The sequence below is a fragment of the Dreissena polymorpha genome, chromosome 4 (genome assembly GCF_020536995.1).
Source record: "Dreissena polymorpha isolate Duluth1 chromosome 4, UMN_Dpol_1.0, whole genome shotgun sequence".
NCBI classification, from domain to species: Eukaryota; Metazoa; Mollusca; class Bivalvia; order Myida; family Dreissenidae; genus Dreissena; species Dreissena polymorpha.
The window spans coordinates 68,973,921-69,000,499 of record NC_068358.1 but is presented as its reverse complement, the minus strand read 5'-3'; the positions used below and the strand labels follow the sequence as shown (position 1 = coordinate 69,000,499).

Sequence of the window (26,579 nt, the reverse complement as noted above, 5' to 3'; positions counted from 1 at the left end):
CTAAAAATCTCCATTGAAAAAAAGAATAACATTAAAGAAAACATGATGTGTTTGTGAAACACTATGTCCCCCCATATATTTGACTTTGACCTTATAAGATGACCTTGACCTTTCACCACTCAAAATGTGAAGCTCCATGAGATACACATGCATGCCAAATATCAAGTTGCTATCTTCAATATTGCAAAAGTTATGGCCAATGTTAAAGTTTGACGCAAACAAACCAACAAACAGACAGGGCAAAAAACAATATGTCCCCAGTATAGACTGGGGGACATAAATAAAAGGTAATCCTCAACTGGACTCAAACCACTGACCCTTGGAGTACAAGGTTAGCACTTATACCACTTGACCATTCGTGCTCATATAATGAGAGGTGTATTTTATACTCTGTATCAGAAATCCTCGTATTGACACAAAATTTAACAATAACAACACTCTCCAAATTGTTCAATCAATTCGCTTTATAATTTTCAGGTTTTTAAATCGTTAAAGGATGCATATAATGGATATTTTAGAGCAAAGTAAATGATCAGTATTACTGTTACAAATATCATAACTTCAACAAAAATTTGCAAATCTAAAACTTTTTTTTCAATTATGTAAATTTACCAAAACATGAAAAGTTCACCTTAACTCTAAGAATGCCAAAATAAAAATCTGAAAATCACATTTAAACAAGCAAATTTGTTGAATTGATATCCCATGCCAAAATACTTCTGGACACAAATAATTCTGGACGGATGGACAACGCCAACATCATCCTCTTTCCCATTTATATACTCAAACCAAGTTTCAATGAAATCCATCAATGCACTTCCAAGATATGGCTCCGGACACACACAAAAAGCATTTTTACAAGATACAAAGGGCCACAACTCCATTATTATCTCATGGTGTACAATGCCTTTTGGCGTGCATCATCCTCTTATCCATATATATACTCATACCAAGTTTCAATGAAATCCGCCAAATCACTTCCAAGATATGGCTCCGGACACAAAAAAGCATTTTTTCAAGATACAAAGGGCCATAACTCCTTAATCAACAGATGGTGTACAATGCCATTTGGCGTGCATCATCCTCTTATTCATATATATTCATATCAAGTTTCAATGAAATCCTCCAAAGCACTTCCAAGATATGGCTCCGGACACAAGAAAGCCGGACAGACGGAAAGACAGACAGACAACGCGAAAACAATATCCCTCCGCCTATGGCAGGGGATAAGAAGGAAAAAGATTATCAATATAAAAGTTATTTTAAACTTTCAATAAATCTCATACATGTAATGGATGAGTAACATGACTCACAGTCATTGAGACTGCCATGGGAGACAGCAGAAGCACAGCTGTCAAAGTAGCTCTGCAGGGTCTCAATCTGTCGACACAGGATGTCTCTGAATGTTTCCATCTCCATCAGCTTCTCATGCAGGCCACGCCCCCGCTGTACAGAAAACACACAAGGCTTGCACAACATTCCATACCAATACACAACAACAGCTTCTATTATAAATGAGCCATGCTCTGGGAAAAGGGGCTGAATGCATGTGCATGAAGTGTTGTCCAAGATTAGCCTGTGCAGTTTGCACAGACTAATCAGAGATGACTCCGCCTAGACTGGATTTTCCTTGAGATGATACTGTCTTCAAACAGAAAATTCTGTTTGAGTGGAAGAGTTGTCCCCGACAATACATGTACTTAGGACTATACTGTACGCACATGCATTAAGTCCTGTTTTCTCAGAGGGTGACTCGAATTAAACCTCTGTTACCAAAGACTTGACTATCTACATGTAACAAAGCTAATACTAGAAATAGTATTGTTCATTATGAACTTCATGCATTAACCATGTCTTAACAAAACAAGCACTGTATCAAGACAATCACATTTTGCCAGATTTTACTTTCTCTATGAGTGTATAATGTACATTTTCTGTCTGTCACCTGATATAACTACATTTGTGTAATACTGTTAACAATGTGCCTAAAGTACTCCTGCATGACCAGTGCCCCAGATATGCTGCGTATCTGCGTCTTTCACCCTATTAAAATGTTTAAAAACGCAAGAAATACAATATCATGCGTATTGAAAACGCAACCAAATTGACTTTCATGCAAATTCGTCAAATTTGATGCGGGAGATACGATAGCTTCGATCGAAAATGATTTGCTCATTTTCGGTAGTTTCTCTTTGGAATTATTATTGTAACACGGTGACTCTTTCATTCAGCAAGCACCAGGTTGACGGAGCAGGAAAAAAGTTATTCTAATTGTCTGACCAAATTATTTACGACGACATACATCTGTTTTCAATCTGACTTAATCCCTCGCTCATTGTGCATGTATTTGTAAAGCGTCTGTACTTTCAGTTTATATTATTATGCGAAATAAAAATGTCTAAGAGAGGTCGAAGACGTCCGCGATTGTTGCGCAAAAATATCAGTCGATCGCAAACTTGTTCCAACCAAGAAAGCAAGAGCCAATTAGTGCCGAATCATTTGTGTTATTGATTTTGTTTATATGTTTGACAGTTACAAAGATGGGAGTTAACATCAGTGTTTTTTTTTAAAGTTTAAAGTTTATATTATGGAAAGTTTCAAGGATTAAAGATGATATGAAACATCAGTTTATTTAAGTTAATTAAGAAAGTTTACAGTTGTATTGAATCAATACAAGTGTGCAGCTTCAACAAAAGTAAAGCAGCAATGATTTTAAGGTATGCATTTTTACAAGACTATTGCCAAGCAATTAAAGTCCCCTACCGGCTCCACCATTGTCAGAAATTTCAGCATTGTCAGATTTTTTTATATTTGTTTCCATAGCAACCATAATTTTTGACGTAGGAACAAAATGAAATGACGTGCATAATGTCCATATTGCCATCTATCCATGTTGCAAGTGTCATGAAAAAATATTAAGAACTTTTAAAGTTATCGCAGGATCCAAAAAAAACACCATTTTCAGCACTATTTCTAGTCTATTTGTTGCCATAGCAACCACAATTTTTGACGTACAAACAAAATGAAATGACGTGCATAATGTCCATATTGCCATCAATCTATGTTCCAAGTTTCATTAAAAAATATTAAGAACTTTTAAAGTTATCGCAGGATCCAGAAAAAAACACCATTTTCAGCACTATTTCTAGTCTATTTGTTGCCATAGCAACCACAATTTTTGACGTAGGAACAAAATGAAATGACGTGCATAATGTCCATATTGCCATCTATCCATGTTCCAAGTTTCATGAAAAAATATTAAGAACTTTTAAAGTTATCGCAGGATCCAGAAAAAACACCATTTTCAGCACTATTTCTAGTCTATTTGTTGCCATAGCAACCACAATTTTTGACGTAGGAACAAAATGAAATGACGTGCATAATGTCCATATTGCCATCTATCCATGTTCCAAGTTTCATGAAAAAATATTAAGAACTTTTAAAGTTATCGCAGGATCCAGAAAAAACACCATTTTCAGCCCTATTTCTAGTCTATTTGTTGCCATAGCAACCACAATTTTTGACGTACAAACAAAATGAAATGACGTGCATAATGTCCATATTGCCATCTATCCATGTTCCAAGTTTCATTAAAAAATATTAAGAAATTTTAAAGTTATCGCAGGATCCAGACAAAACACCATTTTCAGCACTATTTCTAGTCTATTTGTTGCCATAGCAACCACAATTTTTGACGTAGGAACAAAATGAAATGACTTGCACAATGTCCATATTACCATCTATCCATATTACAAGTTTCATGACAAAATATTAAGAAATTTTAAAGTTATCGCAGGATCCAGAAAAAACACCATTTTCAGCACTATATCTAGTCTATTTGTTGCCATAGCAACCACAATTTTTGACGTACGAACAAAATGAAATGACGTGCATAATGTCCATATTGCCATCTATCCATGTTCCAAGTTTCATGACAAAATATTAAGAACTTTTAAAGTTCTCGCAGGATCCAGAAAAAAACACCATTTTCAGCACTATTTCTAGTCTATTTGTTGCGGCTTGCCATAGCAACCACAATTTTTGACGTAGGAACAAAATGAAATGACGTGCATAATGTCCATATTGCCATCTATCCATGTCTCATGAAAAAATATTAAGAACTTTTAAAGTTATCGCAGGATCCAGAAAAAACACCATTTTCAGCACTATTTCTAGTCTATTTGTTGCCATAGCAACCACAATTTTTGACATACAAAATGTAGGAACAAAATGAAATGACGTGCATAATGTCCATATTGCCATCTATCCATGTTCCAAGTTTCATGAAAAAATATTTAAAATTTTTAAAGTTATCGCAGGATCCATGTATTATTCGTCTTATTTGATAATATGTTGGTTCTATTTCAATTTAAAGTTAAGCATATCCCGACAAATAAACCTTACATGCCAGACTGAACGGCTTTTTTTGTCAACAGCGATATCTCAATAACCAATAGCTTCATGATGGAAATACTTGGCAACATACTCCAATACACTATTTCAAACAACAAAATGACCATTTAACGTTTATTTTTTAAACATCATATTTTTTTGATTTTGTAAATGCAATTGGCCTCTTCTTATTGAAAATGCCTGCCAAATGCTTTTTCATTTCATTAAACAAAAGGGGAGATAATTTAAGCTCCAGAGAACGACTGAGTCAGCAAATCAAATTTTGCGTAACATCTGCAAATATTCTGTATGCATATATTTACATGTAGCTGACTTGGTATGATTTAACACTGGATGCATGTGACTTTGTTTGGTGGTCACCAACTCACCATACCAGACTTGTTCCTGACTGCCATGATGATCAGTAAAACAGGTAAAATGTTAAAATTTATCTTACAAACAATTTGATTAGCCATATTCTGCCAAATCTTTTCATAATACACATGTATGTCCACCACTTGGTGGGTGTTTTCTAATAATGCCACCCTGTATGCTTCTTATCATCCAATTCTTGTTACTTTAATGGAACTGTATGATTAATTTCTAGATTTTTTGAAGACATCAACAAATCTTTGCATAAATTCTTACAATACCACGCCAGGAGAATATATCCAGAAAGTTAGAAAGATTGACTAACCTTGAAGGAGGATGCAGATGCTGTGGACATGCTGGTTCCAGAGGTGAGTGAAAGTAGGGAGCCATGTCGCCGAAGATTGTTCTCGCTACCATAGCCAGACTCAGTTTGCCGATGATTGTCAATGGAATCAATCCAGATCTGGCGTTCCTCCTCGGTCTCAGCACGAAGGTACCACACAGAATCATTAACAGCCACATCAAACCGGCACTCATCAAACTGGTGAGGCTAAAAATATATATAAATGCATAATAGGTCTTTTGTCACACAATTAAGGGCTAATGATAAACTTTTCTAAAGGAACTTTTTTTTTGTAAACAGACCTGTTGGTCCTATAAATACAGCTTACTTGGGTCTATGACAAGGGTCGGACCATTTTGGTTGAGGACCAATAGCTAAAGATGACCAATAAACGCAGAACCAGTGTAAAAAATGCAGCTTAATAACAACTTTTCAATATTGGCTAATTAAATTTCAATATTTCAAAAGCATATTCTGTAAGTTATGTACCAGAATTTTTTTAACTTATTTTTTTTTTAATTAATGCAATTATTTTCTACATACATTCGAGTGTAATTTATTTTAAGATCATTGTGAATGATATATAGTTAAAATTTGTTTATTTCTTGTTACAGTGTCTTTTTTATTTATTACTTATTGTACATCTGATGTATCAAGCCAATTGTGACAGTGACCTTCACCTTTGACCTATTGACCACGATTTCGATATTGGTCATCTACTGTCCAAGGCCAATGCACATGGGAAGTATCAAGCCAAAGGGTCGATTGGTTGACGAGTTATTGACCGGAAACAATTTTCGCACTTATTGTGACAGTGACCTTGACCTTTCACCTAGTGACCCCAATTTCAATACATGTCATCTACTGTCCAAGGACAATGCACATGTGAAGAATAAAGCCAATTGGGCAATTTGTTGACCAGTCAATGATCGAAAACAATGTTCCCACTTATTGTGACAGTGACCTTTGAGTAATTGTCCCCAATTTCAATAGGGTTCATCTACTGGCCAAGGCCAATGTACATGTGAACTATCAAGCCTATCAGTCAATTCATTCACCAGTTATGGATCGGAAACGGTTTTAATACTCTTTTTTTTTGCTGACAGTGACCTTGACCTTTTACCTAGTGACCCCAATTTCAATAGTGGTAATTTACTATTTAACCCTTTGCATGCTGGGAAATTTGTCATCTGCTAAAATGTCGTCTGCAAAATTTCTAAAATTAGCATTTTCTTCGTTTTTTTTCAAAGAATACTTTCAGAATAGAAAACAGTTTGGATCCTGATGAGACGCCACGTTCTGTGGCGTCTCATGACATCTGGATCCAAGCTGTTTGTAAAGGCCTTCAAAATTCGGTTCTAGCACTGAAAGAGTTAAGGCAAATGCACATGTGAAGTATAAAGCCATATCAAATCATTGACGAGTTATTGTTCGGAAACGAACTAGTATACCGACAGACCGACCAACATCAAGCAAAACAATACACCCCTCTTCTTCGAAGGTAGGGGCATAATAAAGGAAACAATGCTTTATTACAAATATTATTTTATAAAATGCAACAGGAAACATCCAGGTCCATACAGCTGTATGCTCAAAAGTGCCCTTTTTACACCCCCACCCTGCCCTTTTCAAATACCAGGTACTAGCTGGAGCACTGCATGGCAATATATTTATAAAACATTTGTGATGTAACATCTTTATGAAAATAACAAAAGACTTGAGAGGAACATAATAAACGTAGTTACTCATAAAGCTCAAAACATTCAAGAAGAAATATACATTAGACCTCAGTTATAATTCATAAATGACATTCTGAGACAACAACAAGAGCTGTCAGAGGACAGCGCGCTCGACTATTCGAGTGCTTGGAGAGGGGGGGGGGGGGGGTATAATGTGGGTGGGTGGTCTTTTTTTTTTTTTTTTTTTTTTTTTGGGGGGGGGGGGGGGGAATTGGGGATGGTTTGGGTGGAGTGCATTGTGGTATGTCAGGTAAGTGTTGTTTTGTCAAAGTATCAATCAAATGTGATCATAAATAAAGAAGTTATGGCAATTTAAGCAAAATGTTCAATTACCTAAGTATAAAAGGGGCCATAGAAAATATTTGAGGTGGTACGCAAACTTTAACATAGATTTATCAATAATATGCGTATTCTAAGTATAAAATGGGCCATAATTCTGTAAAAATGCTTGATACAGTTGTTTGCTCTTGTTTATAGATTGCGATCATGTTGGTAAAGAAGTATGCAAAATATGAAAGCAATATGTCAAAGGACATAGAAAATATTTGAGGTGGTATGCAAACTTTAAGATAGATTTATCAATAATATGCATACTCTAAGTATAAAAGGGGCCATAATTCTGTCAAAATGCTTGATACAGTTGTCTGCTCTTGTTTATAGATTGGGGTCATGTTGGTTAAGAAGTATGCAAAAAATAAAAGCAATATGTCAAAGGACATAGGAAATATTTGGGGTAGTACGCAAACTTTAACATTTGCAAGCTTACGCTTACGGGAACGCTGGGGTGAGTAGGATAGCTCCACTATATATATTTCATACATAAAAGTAATTAATAGTCGAGCTAAAAAGTGTGTTTTAAGTTGAAATTCAGGGCTGCAGGTCTTTTCCAAGCCATTTTGTGAAGAAATCAAATTTCAGAATTGGGAATTTTTTAGCCAGAAAATTCAATTGATTTGGGAAAAAATAATGTTTTTTTTCATATTGGAAAGGCCTGGGCCGGTATAAAGTATATTCCCAATCAGTGCTTTCCACAGGATTTTTATTAGACGCCCCGGGGTCGTTGGTGGGGGGGGAGAGTAGCCCCCTCTTTACGTTATTTTGCTATTTTTTTACTTTTGTTTATTGCCTTATTTGGTGCGTTATGACACTTCAAGAAAAAATCTTCAGTTATGGATAAAGACATTTGTTTAATTGTTTTCAACCATTTCAATCATGCATAGATGCTCACAATCCCGACTCGATGACGATCGATTCCACAATGCATCTGATCAACCAGACTCTATCAATTACAGCATACTTACGCTCCATTGGTCATTGTCGGCTCGGGTACTACTTAAAAGTACCCCGGGGACTCTGAAGTATACTTGAATGTACCCCGGGTACGGTAATTATACAAAAACGTACCAGGGAATTCTTACGCTAAATTGGTCGTTGTCGGCTTTTTCCTCAAATAATTATGGTCATATTTCAGGGCTTAACACTAAGGCACGTCTGAACGACATTCACTGCCTGTACCTAGGTCCGGGCTAGCCAATGTCCCAGTAACATGCCCGACCGGTTGTGTGTATTTTGGGTGGGATTATGTGTTCTATATCAATAAACTGCGTTTTAAATAAGTTTTTGAAAGATGCAAAAATCTTAATACAGTATGATCAGATGACAATTAAATCCCAGAGTGAAGTCGGAGACTACAAACAGATCGTAACTCGAAATAGATTTGGAACCCCCTGATGGCAATCAAAAAAATGCAGACAATTCAGAAAATCCCCGGCGGTTTTCATGGTAAAACACGTCAGTACCTATTTTTAAACGGAATTCCGATAGATACGGTTTTGATTGGTTTCCTCCAAGTGATGTGTTTTCTAGATAAAAATACGTTTTAAACTAAAAGCCGGGATCGCCCAGGATTGTCGGGGATCGATGAAGGTATAAAACTCGACATTAACACAAAGTTAATATAAAATTATTATTTATTTATCAATTTTAAATAATTTTAATTTGATTGATCGATTAGAAGTGTTTTGACAATCTTTTTTATGCAATTCAATTAGCAAAACTAATATTAATGGTCGATCCCGGCTTTTAGTAGAAACCTTGTACAATTGTTACGACTACTTTAACACGGTATTTGTTATTTTGCGACACCTAAGATTCACTTACCATTTGTTGTCAGACGACAACCGCTGCAATCTATGTAAAAAGGTTTTAACGTTCATGTCGTTGTTTAAGTTTGGCTTTACGGGTGGGGATGGGGTTTCCTCGAATAAGAAAAGAAAAGGAGGAAAGTAAGAGAAAGTATGAGGGAAAAAAAACAAGGAAATTTCTCTGGAAATGGCGTGAAGATTACAAATAGATGTCTTAAATAGATGAATATTGAATTCATTAGCATTAGTAAGGCAAGCTAATAAGAATGATTGAATCATAATTGCGCATCTCCACGCACAAGAAAATACAAGTTAAATGATAAATATAAAGGTTTTGATAATACTTTGGTCGGGGCACATGAAAGATTGGTCAGGGCTAGTAGGTTCTGCATTTACTAGCCCGAATGGGCTAGTTGAAAAAAAAGCTAGTGTTAAGCCCTGTATTTATGTCAAAATTGTGTACAATCAACTCTTCATAATCAAAACTCATACTACAAAAAGGATGTTAATTTTTGTTTTTTTTTCGAAGAGAATTCTATTTTGTATTTTGTAGTGCGTTTCACGAAATTTGGATTTTTGGCGGGAATACAACTTGGGCACAGTCTAAATTGGCCGGGTGCGTGTTGGTATATTTTCCTTACCCTGGGTACATTTAAGTATACTTAAGAGCACCCAGGCTACATTTCAGTAGTACCCGAGCTCCGCCTTTAGGGGGGCTTAAGTTGAGTAAAGAGATACATGAAATTGACAGAGGATTGTAAATAAGTCTCAAAATATATTTCGCGATGTCAATATCGCTTTGATCATAAGAATGACTAGTTGCAGATCCTGAAACAAGAGCACCGCATAGCAGGTGCCAATGCTCAGCTGCTGGTGCAGTTTTAAACAAGGGCTGTTTGTAAAACATGCATGCCCCCCATATGGGCTCTAAGTTGTAGTGACAGCCATTTTGTAAATATGTTTTTTGTCACTGTGACATTGACCTTTGGCCTAGTGACCTGAAAATCAATAGGGGTCATCTGCGAGTCATGATCAATGTACCTATGAAGTTTCATGATCCTAGCCATAAGCTTTCCCGAGTTATCATCAGGAAACCATTTTACTATTTCGGGTCACTGTGACCTTGACCTTTGACCTAGTGACCTGAAAATCAATAGGGGTCATCTGCTAGTCATGATCAATCTACCTCTCAAGTTTCATGATCCTCAGGCATAAGGGTTCTTGAATTATTATCCGGAAACCATTTTACTATTTCGGGTCACCGTGACCTTGACCTTTGACCTAGTGACCTGAAAATCAATATGGGGTCATCTGCTAGTCATGATCAATCTACCTATGAAGTTTCATGATCCTAGGCATAAGCGTTCTTGCATTATCATCCGGAAACCATTTTACTATTTCGGGTCACAGTGACCTTGATCTTTGACCTAGTGACCTCAAAATCAATAGGGGTCATCTGTGAGTCATGATCAATGTACCTATGAAGTTTCATGATCCTAGGCCTAAGCGTTCTTGAGTTATCGTCTGACAACCACCTGGTGGACGGACCGACCGACAGACCGACCGACATGAGCAAAGCAATATACCCCCTCTTCTTTGAAGGGGGGAAAAATAAATGAAAGCTTGTCAGAAGATATTTTTTTTATATTACAGGTCAGTGACCTTGACCTTTGACCTAGTGGCCCATAAATGGGTGTGGCGTGTAGAACTCATCAAGGTGCTGCTACATATGAAGTTTCAAAGTTGTAGGTGGAAGCCCTTTGATTTTTTATTTAGAGCCAATGTTAAGATTTAAACACGACGTGGACGAGCTGGCTATGACAATACCTTGGGTTTTCTCAGAAAACAGCCCAGCTAAAAATACACCTTATCAGTAAATTTCAAAAGCCCCGCGGACTCTGATTTCTCTGATTTGGAAATTCAAGCGCCCCGGCGAGGGACTGTTAAATAGCCTGTGGAAAGCACACTACCCAATGAAACAAAGTATTTTTCCCAAATGGGACCAAAACAATAACACAAATATCCCAATTTTAGTCAAAACGCTGTGATTTTTCACAATCAAAAAGGGACCCAGCCTCATTCCCATAATGGTAAAATAAAAACCTAAGTCTGTGTACTCCTTATTACAGTATCAAAATAACAGTGCGCTTTACACTAACAGACTAGAGAAGAGAACAGCTGACACTCAAGAAACTAAAGTAAGAAGCCATCCCATAATGAGGAATTAGTTGCAATTATTAAACTCTCAGCTTTATAACCCAAAGGGTTGCTGAGAGTTGCAATGTGCTGTCTATTGTATCACCACTGCAAAAGCTATGGAACACTGAAACTGCAAAAACTTATCAACATTTACCTGTCTTAAGCACAAGCTCATGCAAATTTTACCATTAAAGCAAGAAAAAATTGTGCATTATTTACTTTGTTATTGTTTTGTAGGCTCTATCCACCACATTGGAAACTGTTGAAATGTCGACAAAAAGTGTAGCTATCAGTTAGGTCACAGTACACCAATCTTTTGCACATCGTGATATTTGATTTAGCATTAAGTCGATAACCAGGAATGGAAACAAACTTTTTACAATTGGTTGCCCACACAGGCAACCATCTTTAGTATTTTGGTTGCCCAGCTAAAGAGTTACAAGCCCAGAAATGTGTACATGTCGTGCCATGTGTATCTAATATTATTCTTTATATACAATAATAGATACTTAAATAACATTGCTGACATGACACACTTTCAATGCATTATGTATTATTATGAGCTTGACTTGAATCATTTCCAATGCCTTAATAATGAATATTTTTAAACTCATTATTGATCCACAGTCACCAATTTTTATTGCACTGAATTGTTTCAAGCTTAAAAAAAAGTAGGTTGAAAAAAAAACAAAAAACTACCAACTTTTGAAATTTAGTTGCTCAGGAAAAAATCTATTTCCCCCGGGCTCATGGGCAACCACTAATTTCCATCCCTGATAACGATGCCGAACAGTCGTCAAAGATTTACACAGTACACAGCGTTATAGATAATTTTTGACCCATGGGGGTAAATACCCCCTATTTTCAAAGCATGGGGGTAAATCAGGGCTTAACACTAAGGCACGTCCGAACGACATTCACTGCCTGTACCTAGGTCCGGGCTAGCCAATGTCCCAGGAACATGCCATACCGGTCGTGTGTATTTTGGGCAGGATTATGTGTTCTATATCAATAAACTGCGTTTTAAATAAGCTTTTCAAAGATGCAAAAATCTTAATACACTATGATCAGATGACAATTAAATCCCAGAGTGAAGTCGGAGACAACAAACAGATCGTAACTCGAAATTGATTTGGAACCCCCTGCTTGCAATCATGAAGAGGCCGACAATATAGAAAATCCCTGGCGGTTTTCCTGGTAAAACACGTCAGTACCTATTTTTAAACGGAATTCCGCTAGATACATTTTTTGATTGGTTTCCTCGAACTGACATGTTTTCTCGATAAAAATATGTTTTAAACTAAGAGCCGGGATCGCCCAGGATCGATGAAGGAATAAAACTCGACATTAACACAAAGGTACTATAAAATTATAAGTTTTAATTTGTTTGATCGATTAGAAGTGTTTTGACAATCTTTGTTACGCAATTCAATTAGCAAAACTAATATTAATGGTCGATCTTGGCTTATAGTAGAGAGTTACGACTACCTTAACACGTTATTTTGCGACACCTAAGATTCACTTACCATTTGTTGTCAGACGGCAACCGCGGCAATCTATGTAAAAAATGTTTTAACGTTTCATGTCGTTGTTTAAGTTTGACTTTACGGGTGGGGATGGGAGTTCCTCGGATAAGAAAAGAAAAGGTAAGAAGGAAAGTAAGAGAAAGTATGAGTAAAACAAGGGCTGTTTGTAAAACATGCATGCCCCCCTACATGGGCTATAAGTTGTAGTAGCAGCCATTGTGTGAATACGTTTTTTGTCACTGTGAACGGTGGTGGTGGTGGCGGCGGCGGCGGAGGAGAAGGAGGAGTAGTAGTAGTAGTAGTAGTAATAGTAGTAGTAGTAGTAGTAGTAGTAGTAGTAGTAGTAGTAGTAGTAGTACTATTGGTAGTAGTAGTAGTAGCATTACAATACCAATACTTAAGAATGATCAAATGGGAAAAGGTAACCTAGCACTGGCAGTAAATATGGGGCTCATTTACAGGTCAGATTTGGAATCTCTGCTGTAAAATGAGATTTTAAATGAATTAAAGGGAGGCAAATGCTGTAATAAAAAGAACATGCATAAACGGTAGTTGTTTCCCTTGTTTGAACCATGCTAAATCCTTAAAATGCCTATTTCCAGTAACTGTGACCTTCACCTGTGACCTTGACCTTTGACCTAGTGACCTCACAATCAATAGGGGTCATCTGCGAGTCATGATCAATGTACCTATTTAGTTTCATGATCCTAGCCCCAAAGGTTCTTGAGTTATCATCCGGAAACCACCTGGTGGACAAACCGACCGACCGACATGAGCAAAGCAATATACCCCCTCTTCTTCGAAGGGGGGCATAAAAACAACAAGGAAATTTCTCCCGAAATGGCGTGAAGATTACAAATAGATGTCTTAAGTAGATGAATATTGAATTCATTAGCATTAGTAAGGCAAGCTAATAAGAATGATTGAATTATAATTGCGCATCTCCACGCACAAGAAAATACAAGTTGAATGATAATATAAAGGTTTTGATAATACTTGGGTCAGGGCACATAAAAGATTGGTCAGGGCTAGTTGGTTCTGCATTTACTAGCCCAAAGGGGCTAGTTGAAAAAAAAGTTAGTGTTAAGCCCTGTTTATGGTCAAATTTTGCTTTGCTTGAAGGGTAATTTGCTAAAAGTAAAACAAGAATATAGCCGTGGTACAGACACACTACTTTAATCACCTTAAACACAATAAACCATTAACTACCGGGTATGTGTATTCCTTCAAAGTAGTAGGTTTCTTAAAGTTTATAGGCTTCCACCACTGTGAGCCACGGAAAACTTTTTTGCCAACTTTCAATAGTGGTTTTATTAGCGTTAAAGTGTGTCCTTTTTGATTTGAAAACAGAGGAAATTAAATCATTCAGTATTGGCAGTACAATGTTTTTACTCGATGCAACTTTTGCCGTATAAAAGAATAAATTTTACTTTGGGAAGTAATTTGTTTTGACTTTGAAGAAGCCATGCTGACCTCTTCATATAATTTAATAAACACAAAAGCGGTTGACTGTCTGTTAAAAAAACAATACTAAATTTACCATGCGTCTAGATGAAACAGAGTATACATACCGATTGGCTAACTATTTCTTCAATCCAGCGCACAAATTAGCTCTAATTATTACGATAACCAGTCTCATATTTGGGGGAAAGACAATAAGCTGTTTATATTTTTGTTTACGCTATACGCAGAGAATTTACATCATTTGTGTAAGTCCAGATTGGCTTGCTTAAATGTACGCATGGAAATGATAAATTGAGCGTATATTGATATTTCTAATGCGTATATTACGCTGATACGCAGCTTATCTAGAACGCTGAGTACATTGTTCGAAATTCAATGTCAGCAAGAATAGTGTGTTGAAATATCGTCGTGATTTTTAGGTTGCATGCAAAGGATAACATCCATAGGCTGCCAATCATGTATTTTTGATGTTTATTCATTTCTTTCCTTCATAGGTAACAAACGACATCTGTTTAGTGATGCGAACGAAATCTGTGCGCAAAACTGCGATTGTGTTTATGAAGGGGCGCATATATTAGCAAGAGGCAATGATTTTTAAAAAATGGAAATATTTGAATGATATTTTGCATTGATGTTATATTGCTTAAAACAAACATAATGATGTCTTTCTTTTTTTATTTGGATGAAAAATAGATTTTTTATGATTTTTTTAAAACACATAAAAAAATACGTGAATTTTTCTGCTGTTTTTTCTGCCAAAAATCTGGTTCATTGCCATCAAACAACTGACATTTGCATTTAACCAGCTATTTTGGCCATTTATAAGTTATTTTTATCTATGTGAATGCCTTTTTAGACATAAAACACATTAATACATATTAATAACAAATATTTTTTATTGGTTTTGCACTTTTTACTGCACAGTTTATGGCAAAATAAAAGGGGGCATACAAATATATATTTATGTGCGTGAATAGCCTTTGTCTTTACTGCTATCAACAACAATTCTGCAGCTTTTTTAAGGTTTTATTTTCAATGATAACTAATGTGGAACTAACACATAATTTGTTGACACAATTTATATTTGTTGTGCGTACACAATATATAAATACTTGTGAAATGTCCAATTACCCGACATTACATAACTAGAAATGGCGCGGCAGAGGCCGACGCGTATCCCCACGCCGAATGTTTGACCTAGGTGTGCCCCAGGGTTGGTAATGGGGCCATGCATAGCTGAGATTGACCGCATTGTCATAAGAGAAGTTCATCATCAATTAGAAGTGAATTGGTGTAGAAATGAAGAAGTTATAGTAAAAGGCAATTTTGGGTGGGTGTGACATATGTGGGCAGGGCGCCCCAGGGTTGGTAATTGTGCCATGCATAGTTGAGATTGACCGTATTGTCATAAGAGAAGTTCAGTATCAATTTGAAGTGAATCGGTGTAGAAATGAAGAAATTATAGTAAAAGGCAATTTTGGGCGGGTGTGGTCTATGTGGGCGGGGCCCCAGGGTTGGTTATGGGGCCATGCATAGTTGAGATTGACCCTAATGTCATAAGAGAAGTTCAGTATCAATTTGAAGTGAATCCGTGTAGAAATGAAAAAATTATAGTAAATGGAATTTTTTGGTGGGTGTGGCCTATGTGGGCGGGCGCCCCAGGGTTGGGATTGGGGCCATGCATAGTTGAGATTGACCCTAATGTCATAACAAAAGTTCAGTATCAATTTGAAGTGAATCCGTGTAGAAATGAAAAAATTATAGTAAATGGAAATTTTTGGTGGGTGTGGCCTATATGGGCGGGGCGCCCCAGGGTTGGGAATGGAGCCATGCATGGTTGAGATTGACCGTATTGTCATAAGAGAGGTCCAGTATCAATTTGAAGTGAATCGGTGTAGAAATAAAGAAGTAAATGTAAAATAACCTAAAAAAATGAGTGATAATTTCTGACGCGGCCCCATCCCAACCGCTATAACTTTTGACCCAGGGGTCAGATCAAAATTCCAAATAGTGCAGGGTCGCACATATGCTCATCGCTACCATGTGTGTAAGTTTCAAGGTTCTAGTGCTTTTAGTGTAGGAGGACATAGTGGCCAGGACGGACGGACAGCGGAGATAACCACAATATCCCCACCTTTTTTTCAAAAAGCGTGGGGATAATGATGAATTAAAATGACACATGCCTCCCAATCACGATGACGAGTTGTTAAAATAAAATAACAAACAACATTGTTGATGTGGGTTTTTTTTGTCAGTCAAAGGTAGCATATAGGCAAAAACTAATCCCAAAGATTGAAATTTTTCATAAATGACGATTGATGAATCAATTTACTTCAACTGCACTCTCACATGTCAGACCGACAGTGTCATGAGCAGACATAGTGGTCACTACAAAACGGTGAAATTCTTATGGGGGCTTTCAATAGTTTTGACAAGTTTTATATGTTGTTCACTAAATTAAAATTAATTGTCCATTAGGTAAAATAAGTCCTCAAATTATAAATACACCACAAGAACAACAGCCAATACTTAAATAAGGTTAACATGAAGACAATAGTTCACTGTCACACATGTTTAACAAAAGTAAAATCATTTGCTTCATTAAATAGGTTCAAAAACCAAAATTCTTCTTATTTAAATAAGACCTAACACTAGTTATTTGAACTTCAATGTATCTGTAAGTATTTTTCCTAAGATAGGTGACTAACAAACCTATTCAATGGTTTAAAAAATCTTATATTCAGTTATCGCCTATGGCGATTTCTTTCTGATTTCTTCTCTTTTCCTCCCGCTGCCTTCAGCTTCTTTGCCTCAATCTCCTCTATCGGGGCCGCATTCACAAACGGCAGCTTCTTGCGGTATTCTGTAACATGTAAATGAACATTTGAGCCGCACTCTGGGAAAACGGGGCTTAATGCATGAGCCTAAAGTGTCATCCCAGATTAGCCTGTTTAGTCGACACAGGCTTATCAGGGACAACACTTTCTGCTTCAACTGGATTTTCATTAAGAAGGGACTTTCTTAAACGTAAAATAGCTTAAAGGTTCATTGTTTTTACCATTCAAGGCTTTTTTAAGGCTGTTGGGGGAAGGGGCCTTAGCCTTCATATTATATAGGAAAAAGTGTGTGAAACCCAAAATTTGGGGATACAACTCATCCAATGTTAGTCATAGGGGAATGAAATTTCCAGGTGTACGTTTCTTTTTTGGGGATAAGTGCATGAATATAATGAAACATTTTGAGAGGATGTAGCCTTTTTATGAAAATCTCTGAGGGATTGTAGACTAGATTAGGCTACAGCTTTAGAATTAAAAAAAAAACTGCTCTTCCTTATCTTGTGATATCAGTCTTCTTAAACTCAATTATGTGATATCTGTCTTCTTAAACTACATTTTGTGATATCTGACTTCTTAAAAGTATAACAGTATATATTTCAAATGCATAAACATTAGTGAATTAAAATTATGATGATTAATTAATGTTGATTATAAATGTATTTCAAAATGACCGATACATTGCCATAAAATAAAATTACATGGGGTTTATGAATCAAAATGTTATTCTGCTGAAATGTCATTTATATACTAAGAAAAATATTTATTGGTTAACATTGCAAATTATTTTTAACTAGTACCTGATGCGGAAGCTTCAACTTTTCAGCTATTGCAGCCCGGTCCTGTGTAAATTGACCTGGCTGCGGTGATACACGCTCACTGTCAGACTCCGAACGCTCACTGTCAGACTCCGAGTCAAACTCTTCCCAATCCTGAGACTCTGACTTATAAGTATCAGATATATGTCTGCAAAAAATAATAATTTAAATCAAAGAAATAATATATCTACATAATATAACTTAAATACAGTGACTATATCGAATTGTTGTTCACATCCGACGTTAAATAAAGATTCTTGTATCTTGTATCATTAATGCTATATCCGAAATACTTAATGTCCGAATTGTGCAAGTCTGTATTTTGTATTATCGAAACGTCTATTTACAGATATACGAATGAAATCTACCATTACGATATAATGTCGGCATAAATATATCCTTCAATGATGTTTAGCACGTACAACACATTTTTTGGCAACTTTACAGAGGAAAAAAAGAACAATTGATATTTACGTCGTATGAATTTACAACAACGGCGGCCATCTTGCCATTCATGAAACGGGTCAATAGTGGGTCCATACATTAGCAACAACCAGCAGAATCACGGCATTTTGCAAAGCAATTAGTGGCATGAATGGAAAGGAGAATGATTAACCTACAAAATAAAAGCAATTTTTCTACTGGGCAATGTATCTTACCTATTTTTCTCGATCTCGGAAATTTTCTGAGGCTTTCTTTTTATCTTCTACGCAACTGTGTGGAAACGAAAGTTCTTTGCCCGCGAACATAAATGTATTAATTTATATGATCAGTGGTTATTTTAACCATATCCAATCGAAAACCACCTTAAAAACGACGTAATTCCGACCCCCTATCGGCACTATTTTTATGAACGAGATTCGCGCAGGAATTTTTCAGTAATAAATGAGCCGTACGCAGTTGCCTCCCTTGTGCCCATTGGTTTCCGGACGTTTCACCCCCAAGACGTTTCCTTCCCTAGACGTTTCTCCCCTAAGACGTTTCCTCCCCATACGTTTCCCCCCACTTTGGTTTAAGTGCAGACGTTTCCCCCCCAATAAATGTATGATTGCTTGGTTGAAGTTTATTCTTGATTTATTATCAAAATAATTATTTTGTTTATGAAGTTTTCAATTAACTTTATTTATGAAGCAGCTTGTTTGATTATTTGTTTGGTTTAACTGTGAATGGAATGCATGTATATCATTAGTGTTGAGGAACTGTAGTTGTTTGTTGTTTTTAATCCAATTAATCCAATTAAATAGGGTCAATTGGTGAATTGATTAAAATAAATGGTTAAATCACATTTATATAAATTTCAAAACTGTTTTCCTTGTTACAGTTAAATATGATAAATAAATAAACTATATAATTGTCAACAATTTTATTTTTTCATGCATTTATATGTATGTATATAATAAAGTGATTGGATGTCACTGTAAAATACAACAGATGCATCTATGACTACCATAGTTTGGATTCAAAACCAATTATAGCACTGTGGATGCTATTTTCCTACTAAAGGCTTTTATTGATAAACAACTCAGTACTAAAAAGAAACTATACTGTTGCTATATCGACCTTATGAAATGTTATGATTCAATATAGCGAAACGGACTATGGTACAAGCTTATTAAGAGCGGAATAAACGGTAGATTGTTAAAAATTATTCGGTCTATGTATGATGAAGTGAAATTATGTGTAAGACATATGGGGACGTTGTCGGATTTCTTAAATTGCGAAGAGTTCACAGAAGATTTTTGAAACGAATACTGCGTGTCAAAATGAGTACCGCTAATTCAGCTGTGTACGGGGAACTAGGGCGATACCCATTATATATAAATCGCTATGTACGAATTATAAAATATTTCATAAAATTGTATACTGTTAAACAAACCAATTGTATATTATATATATGGTCACTTTCGCATTACTATGCATGTGCTTATTGCTTATATATTGTCAGTTTTGTATATGTAACGATGAACTGTAAATGTTCAAGTTATATGAATAAACTTTCTGTTCTGTTCTGTTCCACATATAAAACTATCAATTAAGTCAAATCAAATCTATTCATTAATAATATTTAATACAGTGATAAACTATTTAAAAACGTTTTTTTTTTGCATAATAATGTGCTAATCTCATCTTATCCCCCTGTCACCTAATCTCATCAATGCTGATTAAAGGGCCTGTATATTGCACCCATAATCTAGCTTTTATCTTTTGTACTACACTTGCTAATCTAATCAATGCTTGTTTATTGCACCCTAAGTGCCTAATATCTTGTATAATGGTATTGTGGTTGTTATTTAATATTAGCCAAATGATGAAAATGCTGTCACATTTTTTGGCTACAAATTAAATTAATTTTTAAATTGGAAGGTAAATGGTATTAATAAAGATCTATGACACACTGATAGTTATTTATCAAAATTATTTTTGAGAACTACAATTCAATACTGGCTGTAATAAATTATAATTATAATGTCATATAACAACTTTATTTACTCAAAATCAAAATATGTTATAGTCATAGTTATTATTCATTCTTAAAAATCATAACTTATGGCTTATCTTCCTTATAACACTGCATTATGTGAATTGGGAATAAGACATCAATTTGGGAATAAATTGTGTTTCATCAAAAGTGCATAATATGCAGTTTTATATGTTGTATTTATCTAGTTTTACAAATTATAATTAAAACATATCGCCTACTGAATGTAATAAGTCATGTAACTGACATTTTTATACATTTTTACTTTTTTCCATTTTTGTGTTTATAAAGGTGACATACGTCAACTGATAAAATATTAAGTCAACCTTTTTGGTAAAAATAATGTTTTTATCCAATTTTTGAAATTGACATAACAAACGTATGTCATTTTCTGAATGTAAAAAGTAGCGTAAGTAACATTTTGTTAAATTTTCACGAGAAGCACAAAGATGTTTTATTAAAATAATAAACATTTATCCGTATTCAAATTTTCTGATTATAATAGCATTATTTTCACTTTATTACAAATAACTACTGCTAATATACATTTACATATTATGCAGACGTTTCACCCCCATTTTGGGGGTGAAACGTCTGGGGAGGAAACGTCTTGGGGGAGAAACGTCTGCCACCAGTGCCCATCGCTACATATATGCCAATATGGACTAATTAGGAATAAATTTTCAACCAAGATCTTCATTTACTTACTGTCACTGAAGCTCTAGTTAAACTAACTGCTCCTCTACACCCAAATGAAGTGTCATTCTCTGACTTATAATAACTGAGAGTCCCATCCTTGAGAACTATGTATCTGCTTTGCCACCCATGAAGATAGTTGGTCCATTTACTTAAAACACCCTTCTTTTCGAACGGACGAACATTATCGTCTTCCGATTCTTCCTCATCGTCCGTTATGCTAAGGGCATCTATTTTGTCCTCCATCAAAAATTCGAAACGTTAATATAAAATAATTTCATAAATTATGTTTGATCGGGGTCAATTACAAATTATTTGATATGAGACCGCTGTCAAAAACTCGTGAAAAATCAAACGGACGCGACTTTTTTCCATGGACGAGATATTGACCGTTTCCAAAGCCGCACCATATGTCTATGGATTGTTTAAAAGGTTACAATATACTAAATACTTTTGGTGTTCAATACCCTCTAAAAACAAAATCTTCATTTATTTGAAGACACAATTCTCTGTACGGGCACTTGCCATTACTGTATTTTTGAATATTTCTGTGTTCATGTGGTAGGAAAAACATTGTTGTATACTAAAAATTCACTGCTTTGCTTTAAGGTTGGAGACTACATGAGACTTTGACAGTAGGCGGGAAACCATCATCAACTGGAGAGATGCCGGTGAAAAGATGGCCATAAAACAGTGACTGCTGATTCGCAATGAGTTCTTTCTTACATACTGGATGACCTATCTTTTTATTGTTTAAATCATTGCGGCTTGGAATGCTCTTTAAGAAAAGGTATGGTTATGGGGGTGTCTAGGCGCAAAAGTTTGACTTTATTTTTTGTTAAAGTTATTGCTTTTACATTGAATTTATGTAGGAAATCTTTTTGGTATATTGAGACCTAAAACGAACGTAGGACATAAGTCATTAAATTTTATATTATGGAGAAACGTAAATAATAATAATAATAATAATAATAATAATAATATAATAAAATAATAAAATAATAATAATAATAATAATAATGATAATAAAAATAATATGCTTATCTTTAACGTTTTTTTTCAATATACACAGCGCGTCAATGAACAAATTGCATTATTCTAATACTTAAAACTTCTTTTCTTTAAACTGTAAATCTTAAATGATGATTGCCGCAAGTGCGAGGTGTGTTATACGTTGCATAGACACGTTGACTAGTGACTGCCACTCTTACTGGCAAAGTTTTTAGACTTTGCCGACTGGTTGGCAAACGATAATAGTATCATACAAGAGCGTTAAGAAAGTATTTACAAAATGTGAGTTTGGTTGGTGGCCATCATACAGAACTGATGAGGTTTCCTACGGGTACCCCGGCTTCCCCATGAACAATACAAGACCTAAACGATATTGAAAATCATTCAGTAACAACTTAATACCTGGAAATCAGATATCATTCAGAACTCGTCAAAACTTTCGAAAGCCTAGTAATTTTATTATTTACCCTTTCGTAATCTCCGAAATACTCACATACACACATTGGCAAGATCATAGTGTATAGTCATATTAATTAAATATAATATAGTACAAATTTAGCTCTAATTGATTTCTGAATATGATATTTATATGACATGAAATGCATATTGAAACGTTTTGCGTTGTTTTTGCGTTTATAAATGACAATTACTAAGTATTGAACACAATGTGCTCGGTATTTTATAAATTTACAAATAAAATCTCTCCGGTTAACATATTTTCTCGATCGTTTTTTCAAGAAAATTTTTATTAAATATTTGTGAATTTATATAAAATGTGTAAAAAAATAAATTATTATAAATATAATTCAATATAAATAAAACTAAAAATTTAGAAGAACATGTGTCGAAAATGCGAAATAATCCAGTTATTTAATTCTGAAAACGAAAATGCCTGTACTGTCGAATTCGCCAACATGTATATCATGCATGTACGATGTGAATCGAAATTTAGTTTAACGGACCATTTTTGGTTGTTCGTGTAGCGAACAGCTAATGTTGTTGCTGAAAATTTCAAGTCAGTTCGGCTTATCTACGGAGAGCCTACTACCCGCCACACCTGCCGCATCCGCGCGAGAAAGAGTTGTATAATTTATGCAAGAGGTTTGAGTTCTCCAACTATATTCATTCACAAATGGAAACATTATGTGAATATCGTGTTAAATGGAATATTTTTAAACGGGGCTTATATGGACAAAAATCAATCAACAATGTTTGTATTATACGTGTCGCGAAAGAAATTATTTATGAATAATTAAAATAGTCCACTATCTGCTGCGTCTTAATGACGTAGTACAGGTCATTCATAATCCAAGACTAATAATAGATAATGGAAAACAACGCAATAGTATAAGATTACGTTTGTTTATATTCTCAAATTATAAAACGTTGAACAAGAGTTCAACAATAACTTCTGGGATACGATAGACAGCAACAAAAATGCTTCATAATCGCTTAAACCGAATATAAAAAACAATTAAATATAACAATATAAAGAAGTGAAACTCCAGCTGCTGGAGCAGTATTGAATTCTTATTATAAACAATTAGTTGGTCCTTAATTTAAGGCAAGTGACCGATTGCCCAAACAGTACAAAACAGCACAATACAAAACAACATAAACACATATAAGAAGAATTATCTGTTTCTTATACAGCGTGGTTAAATTTGATATTTCTGGGAAACGGTCTTTTGTTCTCAACAGAAAGCGGCGATCTTTTGTATTTACGGGTGCTAACAACGCAATAGTAGAAGGTTAAGCTTGTTTATATTCACAGTTCTCAATTTATAAAATGTTGAACACGAGTTCACCAATTGCTACAGGTATACTATAGACAACCTCAAAAATGCTTTATCGCTAAAACCGAATATTAAAAAAACAACTAAATATAACAAGAAATATCTTTTAAAAAAGTAGTCGGCGTAAATGCTAACTTTGAAATAAAGTTTGCAATTTACGTTTCTAAATAAACAAGAAACCGTCGGAGAATTGTAATGCTCCCATAAGTTTTTTTGTCACAATATTGCAATATATTTAGATTAAAGGAAACGTCTTGAGGGGCATAACTTTGGACAAAATAATACAATGGATGATTTAGCAACTTAAAAATTTCAAAGGGCAATAACTCATCTAACAAGAACCCACTAATAACATGCGCATCTCCTCAAAGTAGTTAAGCTTCCCATAAAGCTTCATTGAAGTCCAGTCAGTAGTTGGGGAGAAATAGCCCGGACGAGAATTGCACTATATGTACAGTTTATAGAAAATTTCAAAGGGCCATAACTCATCTAACAAGAACCCACTAATAACATGCGCATCTCCTCAAAGTAGTTAAGCTTCCCATAAAGCTTCATTGAAGTCCAGTCAGTAGTTGGGGAGAAATAGCCCGGACGAGAATTGCACTATATGTACAGTTTATAGAAAATTTCAAAGGGCCATAACTCTATGAAAAATCACCCGACCATAACCGGCTTATAATATGCACATCTCCTGTTGGTAGTGAAGCTTGCCATAAAGTTTCATTGAATTCCCGTGATAAATTGCTGAGAAATAGCTCGGACAAGAATTGCACTATATGTACAATGGAAAATTTCAAAGGAATATAACTCTGGGAAAAATCATCCGACCAGAACCGGCTGATAATATGCACATCTTCCTTGGTAGTGAAGCTTCCCATAAAGTTTCATTGAATTCCGGTCATTAGTTGCTGAGAAATAGCCCGGACAAGAATTGAACTATATGTACAGTTAATGGAAAATTCAAAGGGCCATAACTCTGTGAAAAATCATCCGACCAGACCCCCTTGATAATGCCCATCTCCTCTTGGTAGTGAAGCTTCCCATAAAGTTTAATTGAATTCCGGTCATTAGTTGCTGAGAAATAGCCCGGACAAGAATTGCACTATATGCACAGTTAATGGAAATTTCAAAGGGCCAAAACTCTGTGAAAAATCATCCGACCAGAACCGGCTGATAATATGCACATCTCCTCTTGGTAGTGAAGCTTTCCATAAAGTTTAATTGAATTCCGGTCATTAGTTGCTGAGAAATAGCCCGGACACAAATTGTGCACGGACGGACGGACAAAGGGATGGACACACGGACAGACGAAGCGGCGACTATATGCTCCCCCAAAATTTTTTTTTGGGGAGCATAATAAACTGAAAACAAAAGTTTAACTTTTGTGGGTTTTTTTCACTTGTATTCACCGCATGAAATGTGTGTTATCATTGTCAAACCATTGATTTGTGTAATTAGATAAAAATTATACTACGGGACTGCACATCATATGTGTCCTCACATGCCCTCGTATGAGTACATTTCTTCACTATCAAATTATCGCATTTTAATATTGATTTAAACGCATTCTTCTTGCGACACATTTAAATCACACTTTCATCGCCGCGTCATGCGAAAATGGGTATTATAAGTTTCGACCAGCGTATCTTAAACCCAACATGTGCATTTGCGCAGTCTGGTCAGAGGCGATGCTGTTCGCTATAAAATCACTCGATGTGTTATGGTCTTATTATGTATCTCCTGACCAGACTGAGAGATGCGCACGCTGAATGGGCTATATATATGATTGGAGCATATTGAATAAGACCCATTTTCGCATGACGAGGGTGATTAAAAATCTCATTGCGAATTGTAAATGACAAATTTTAGAACAATGTTTTTCAATACAAAATTGAATTCAAAATAGCAAACTTGTAAATAAGGGCAGCCTATCAAGGCGTTCAGAAACGATTTTCAGACGTGCTGACCCAGTACGACAAACATTGTGGTTGGATAATAAAACGATTTTCCTCTTATCGTGACACTATACTATTTCGGTAATGTTTGTTTTCTCATCTTGGAAGCAAAACTGTGTTTATCGATAGTCAATACTATATTCCCCGGACGATTAAGTGAGATGGGTTTTAACGCGTAATTATAACTGGGCCACAATTTGTGTCGTTTGAACATAAAGAGAGTAGTCCGGAATTCCTTGAACTAAACGGTGCTACATCCTTTGCGCTGAGCACAGACACAGTGATGTAGACAAAGTTCAGAGGTTTATTCTCGAATAAGCTTATGAAATATTTGAAAATATTCACGCGTGTCTGCTGGCGTTATGTAAAAGTCATTTAAGGTGAAAAGCTGGGTAAAACAGCTACGCCATAAAAGCGCATTAGTGTTCTATACCTATGTTTAGGTCAGAGTTGTTGACAACGTTTGAACTGCTAGGGTAACAAGTAATGCATAAACAACAAAGTACGGGTCAACAGGGCTGTCTTTATGACTACCTAATTCGTGAGTAAAAAGTATTGCTCGCATAATTATTATTTATCAACTATATTATTGTATATTTTGAATTTGTATATGGTGTCAAAAATCAAAAGTTTTGTACAGGGAATATTCATCATGAAATTATATTCTTAGTGAGATAGGTATTCGATACTCCAACAATATTCATTTAATATGATAGTGATTGCAAATTGTCTTTATATTCAGTTCTCATTACCATTTTCATCATGCTTTCTATGCTTTCAGAACATCCAAAAAGGGTCATGTTGTTGTTAT

General features: G+C 35.4%; 1 protein-coding gene and 1 long non-coding RNA gene across 3 annotated transcripts in view; both read right to left on the bottom strand.

Annotated features, from left to right (window-relative positions):
- Positions 1-21,411, bottom strand: part of LOC127879520 (ceramide transfer protein-like) — a 55,354-nt gene extending 33,943 nt beyond the window's left edge. For both annotated transcript variants that reach the window (XM_052426414.1, XM_052426415.1), the window contains exons 1-3: positions 21,019-21,411; positions 5,090-5,314; positions 1,314-1,446 (exon numbers count right to left, since the gene is read on the bottom strand). In XM_052426414.1, coding sequence (XP_052282374.1) covers positions 1,314-1,446; positions 5,090-5,314; positions 21,019-21,252 — 592 coding nt within the window. In that variant the 5' untranslated portion in view covers positions 21,253-21,411. The remainder of the gene's footprint in view (positions 1-1,313; positions 1,447-5,089; positions 5,315-21,018) is intronic.
- On the bottom strand, positions 16,342-18,717 carry LOC127879525 (uncharacterized). The gene is made up of 3 exons (XR_008049137.1): positions 18,491-18,717; positions 17,814-17,979; positions 16,342-17,042 (listed from the first exon to the last, which is right to left on the bottom strand). It is a non-coding gene; the product is annotated as an uncharacterized LOC127879525 (long non-coding RNA).
- Positions 21,412-26,579: the final 5,168 nt, after the last annotated feature.